Raw genomic sequence first — 4,687 nt, forward strand, 5'->3', positions numbered from 1 at the left:
TCATCTATTCTGGGAAGAGGGTACTTGTTCTTGATGGTGACTTTATTCAACTGACGATAGTCAATGCACATACGCAAAAACCCATCCTTCTTTCGGACAAACAAGACCGGTGCGCCCCAAAGGTGAGATACTTGGCCTTATAAATCCCTTATCTAGAAGATATTTCAACTGGACTTTTAACTCTTTCAACTCTCCTGGAGCCATTCTATAAGGCGGGAGAGATATTGACTTAGTGCCTGAAAGTAGATCAATTCCAAAGTCAATCTCTCTATCAGGAGGGATTCCAGGGAGATCTTCGGGAAACACTTCCGGGAACTCATTTATAATTAGTACCGATGGGAGAGTGGGAATGTGAGCATCTGCATCCTTAACTCGAACCAGGTGATAGATATATCCTTTGGAGATCATCTTTCTGGCTTTAAGATAGGAAATAAACCTACCCCTAGGTGTTACTACATCATCCTTCCATTATAAGACTGGTTCACCGGGAAATTCAAAACTTACTATTTTGGTTCTACAACCCACCGTGGCATAACAGGACTCTAACCAATCTATGCACATGATCATATCGAAGTCTACCATCTCCAATTCTACTAAGTCTGCTATAGTAAGACGATGATACACTTTGACTGGACATCCCCAATCCTTGCTATAACTGATTCTCCAACTGGAGTGGACACTTCAAAGGGTTCACACAACTTTTCTGGTTTTATCCCAAATTTCTTAGTAATATGTAGGGTTACATAAGATAGGGTGGATCCCAGATCTATAGGAGCATAGACATCAAAAGTGAATATTGTTAGCATACCTGTGACAATATCTCCACGAGCCTCTGTATCCTGACGGCCTGCCAGTGCATACAAGCGGTTTCGACCACTGCCTGCATTACTAGACTTTGCTGCACCGCGCCCTTGTTGGGCCTGAGAGTTATGAAGGGGCTGCTGAATTAGTGGACTGAGCTACATTGCCTCCATTATTCTGCTTTGCTGATGGACAATCCCTCAAGAAGTGGCATTGCTGACCGCACCCAAAGCAACCATTTGTGCCCAAATGACACACCCCTGAATGCTTCTTACCACACGTGTTGCAAGTAGGGTACTCAAGGCCTCTGTAGCCCACACTAGTCTGTGGTTGTGAGCCTACTACTCTGAAATTTTGGTTTTTCCTTTTAAATTTGGACATCTGAACCAGTGCATTAGCTGAAGATGGAGCGGGTAATGATTTTGATTCCCTGAAGAACTGGCGATTGCCTCCTGCTTGAGATCCCCCACGGCTGAAATTTCCTGCAGACTTAGATCTCTTGCTGAATTCCCTGTCCTTCTCTTTCTGTAGCCACTCTACTTCCTTCAACCTGTCTTCATTCCCTTGAACAAAGGCAACCATCTTAGTAATGGTCATATCATTATTCTGAGCAGTTATATTAGCATTAGCAAACAAATCATCTGAAAGCCCCAACACAAACCGGCTAACTTCGGCCCTCATATCATGTACCATTTCCGGAGCATACTTGGCCAGAGAGACGAACTTGAGGTAGTACTCATTCACACTCATATCATTCTGTCTGAGTCTCTCAAACTCCAAAGCCTTAGCTTCCAAGACCTCAATGGGTAGAAAATGATCAAGGAACGCATCTCCAAACTCCTTCCAAGTTGAAGGAGTCGCATATTCCCCTCTGGACTCTTCCCATATTTCATACCAAGTGTTGACAACATCCGTCAACTGGTACGTAGCAAGCTCTGCTGCCTCAATGTCTGTAGCATGCATGACTCGAAATATCTTCTGAACCTCATCAATGAAGTTTTGTGGATCCTCATCCTTTTTGGACCCTGTGAAGGTGGAAGGTTTCATGTTGAGGAATTCCCTAGACCTGGAACTACCCATCTCATGAACATCACTTATTCCCTGCCTTTGAGCCTGAGTAGCAACAATCTGGGTGAGCAACTGGATAGCTCCCCTGACATCAATGTCTGAAACACTAGGCACTGAGCCCAATGCAACCCCGTTGGGCCGGAGTGTCCTCCTCCTGAGCAGCATTAGTCGTGGCCCCCTGGCTAGTAGCTGAGGCCCTCTTGGTGTACTTTCTTTTTGCAGGCATTTTTTTGAAATACGCAATTCGCATGAGTTAGAGAGATTCCTGAAAGCACAACTCTAACTGCACAATCTAGAGTATAAAAGAAATGGAATAATCCTAAATGTCTTGGTGGTCAACTGTTTACATGTGTGGTGCTCACACACACATAAAAGTGACCCCACTGGACACAACTTCATAGACTCCCAGGACTCTTGAACCTAAGCTCTGATACCAAGCTTTGTCATGCCCCGAACCATGGTCTGGGCGTAACATGACACTCGGTGCCTGACTGTATGTGACCGAGCAAACCAACTGCATGGTTGGATCAACATGTGGTATAACTATGAGGTAGAGGTAAATATAAAATATGATAATCTACTAAAGAGTCTGACTGAAATATCATAGATGCGGAAAATACTGAAAGGTCTACAAGTATAAACAAGTAGCCGACAAGGCTAACACATGAAAGCCTGCTAATATCTGACTGACTGGGTTATAGTCTATGAAGCCTCTAAAGAATACTGAAAATGCTAACTATTTACTGGGACAAGGTCCCCGGTATACCTCCTTATTAACTGAAATACTATAATGACTGGAAAAAAGGAGGGATAAGGCCCCGAAAGACTGGGGCTTACCAATAGCTGATATGAGATATCCTAGCAAGCAGAATCGTCAACCCGTAAATCGTTACCTGCATCGCGAGATGCAGGCCCAGGGCAAAAAGGGACGTCAGTACATTTGAATTGCACTGGTATGTAAAACAACTAAAGAAAAGAATTGTAAATACTGAAACTGAACTGCTAGTTGATAAACTGATAATTGAACAAGGAAGTAAGGATATGAATACTCCCTATTCTGAATGATGAACAACCTGTTTATCTGATAAACTACGGCCTCAGGCCCAATATATATATATATATATATATATATATATATATATATATATATATATATATATATATAGGCACAAACTACGGCCTCGGGCCCAAGTATACGTATACATAACTACGGCCTCAGGCCCAATGATGCATAAAGCATAACCTACGGCCTCAGGCCCAAATCAAGTGTTCAACAATCAGGAATTTAGAATCAGGAACTGAGAATCATACTGCAATACATGATACTGAAATAATGAACCATACTAAGTTACATGATATTGGAATAGTGAATAGGATTAGACTGAGATGAGTATTCATAATAAGTTGATTTGTCATAACTGAAACTCATAGAATATCGAATGAGTATGAAACTATGCCATCTAGAGAATAGAAGTTCTACTAGTATTCAGGGAACTAAGGCATAGTTACTTTCTGAAGAAACTAGTAATGATCATAATGAATGGGATGCAGGGAGAATCATAGACATTCCCAAACGTAAAGAGTTAGCCTCACATACCTTAACTTCCTGCTCTTGAGCGTAGTACAACGTTTATCAACCCTTTCAACTTTAATCTATAGCAATACAAGTCAAAGAGATTCCATATTAGCTATGATGCTCATGTTTTGGTCACCTAAGCATCTTATCAAACACTTGGTGAAAATAAAGCTTCATAGTCCTTATTAATGGTGTCTCTACACCCAATAAACCATTCTCTTGCTCCTAGATAAATTCTAAAGTCTCAAATGGTTATAATCAACATTATTCTTTATCACCCATAAGGTAAACAACACCTTTAACCAATAATCAACAATCAACACCCCAAACCTATAATCGTTCATACTATTCTATCAAACCTATCAACTCATATGTCATGAACTAGAATCTATAATTATTAACACTATGCTAGAATCAATTAGAGGGTGAAAACGTTACCTTTTTGAAATTCAATCCCCTTGAATTCGAGTTCTAGGGTTCCTTCTCTCAACAATGATGTCCCAATCGAATATCTAATGACATGGAGGGTTTACCCATGTTAATAAGATGTTGGAAAATTGAAATTAACTTAGAATCACCATTAGAACTTACCTTGGGTGGTGGAGGGATCCTTAAGGAGTTAGGTTTTTGAGAGCTTCCTTTTCTAAAGCAAGTTTTTATGTTTTGGGGCTGTGGGGGACGAAATGGGGCTAAAAAAACCACTCCCCAAGTGCGCCACCGCGCCCCTGTAGGCCCGACCGCGGTAAATAGCAGGAACACTGCCTCACGACCGTGGTCGAGGTCTGGGCGCGGTGGTTACGCCCTGTTCTGTAAAACAGGCATAATTTTTTGTACAGAACTCCGTTTGGGCTCTACAATATATCGTTGGAAAGTTATTTTAAAGGCCTATAACTTTCATGCTTTGCGTTTTCCCAAATTCCTTACACATTTTCACTAAACCCTGTTGGAAGACAGACCTTCTGCAAACTTAGTCGATTTTGTCGAATCTTATGCACCTCACTTTCCATCTTGATTTTGAAACAACTATTTTCGCCCATAATCCTCCCGATGGGACTTCACATGTCCAAAATATAAGCTTACTACTCCTTTTACTCATTTATACCTAAGCCGAATTTACGGGGTGTTACAATTACAGTCTTGTCGAAATTAGCATTTGACCAAATGACTTCTTAATTATAAGAAAACTAAATATACAATTGTTATTTAATAATCCCAAGTCCTAACAGCAGAAAAGCTCACAAA

The 4,687-nt window shown here is 41.0% G+C and overlaps 1 protein-coding gene across 1 annotated transcript; it reads right to left on the minus strand.

Annotated features, from left to right (window-relative positions):
* Positions 1–602: 602 nt before the first annotated feature.
* LOC138885984 (uncharacterized) lies at positions 603–2,034 on the minus strand. The gene is made up of 2 exons (XM_070167002.1): positions 964–2,034; positions 603–920 (listed from the first exon to the last, which is right to left on the minus strand). Exons 1-2 carry the CDS (start codon positions 2,032–2,034, stop codon positions 603–605), a joined length of 1,389 nt encoding a protein of 462 aa, XP_070023103.1.
* Between the last annotated feature and the right edge of the window lie 2,653 nt (positions 2,035–4,687).

Source organism: Nicotiana sylvestris, chromosome 2 (assembly GCF_000393655.2).
Source record: "Nicotiana sylvestris chromosome 2, ASM39365v2, whole genome shotgun sequence".
NCBI classification, from domain to species: Eukaryota; Viridiplantae; Streptophyta; class Magnoliopsida; order Solanales; family Solanaceae; genus Nicotiana; species Nicotiana sylvestris.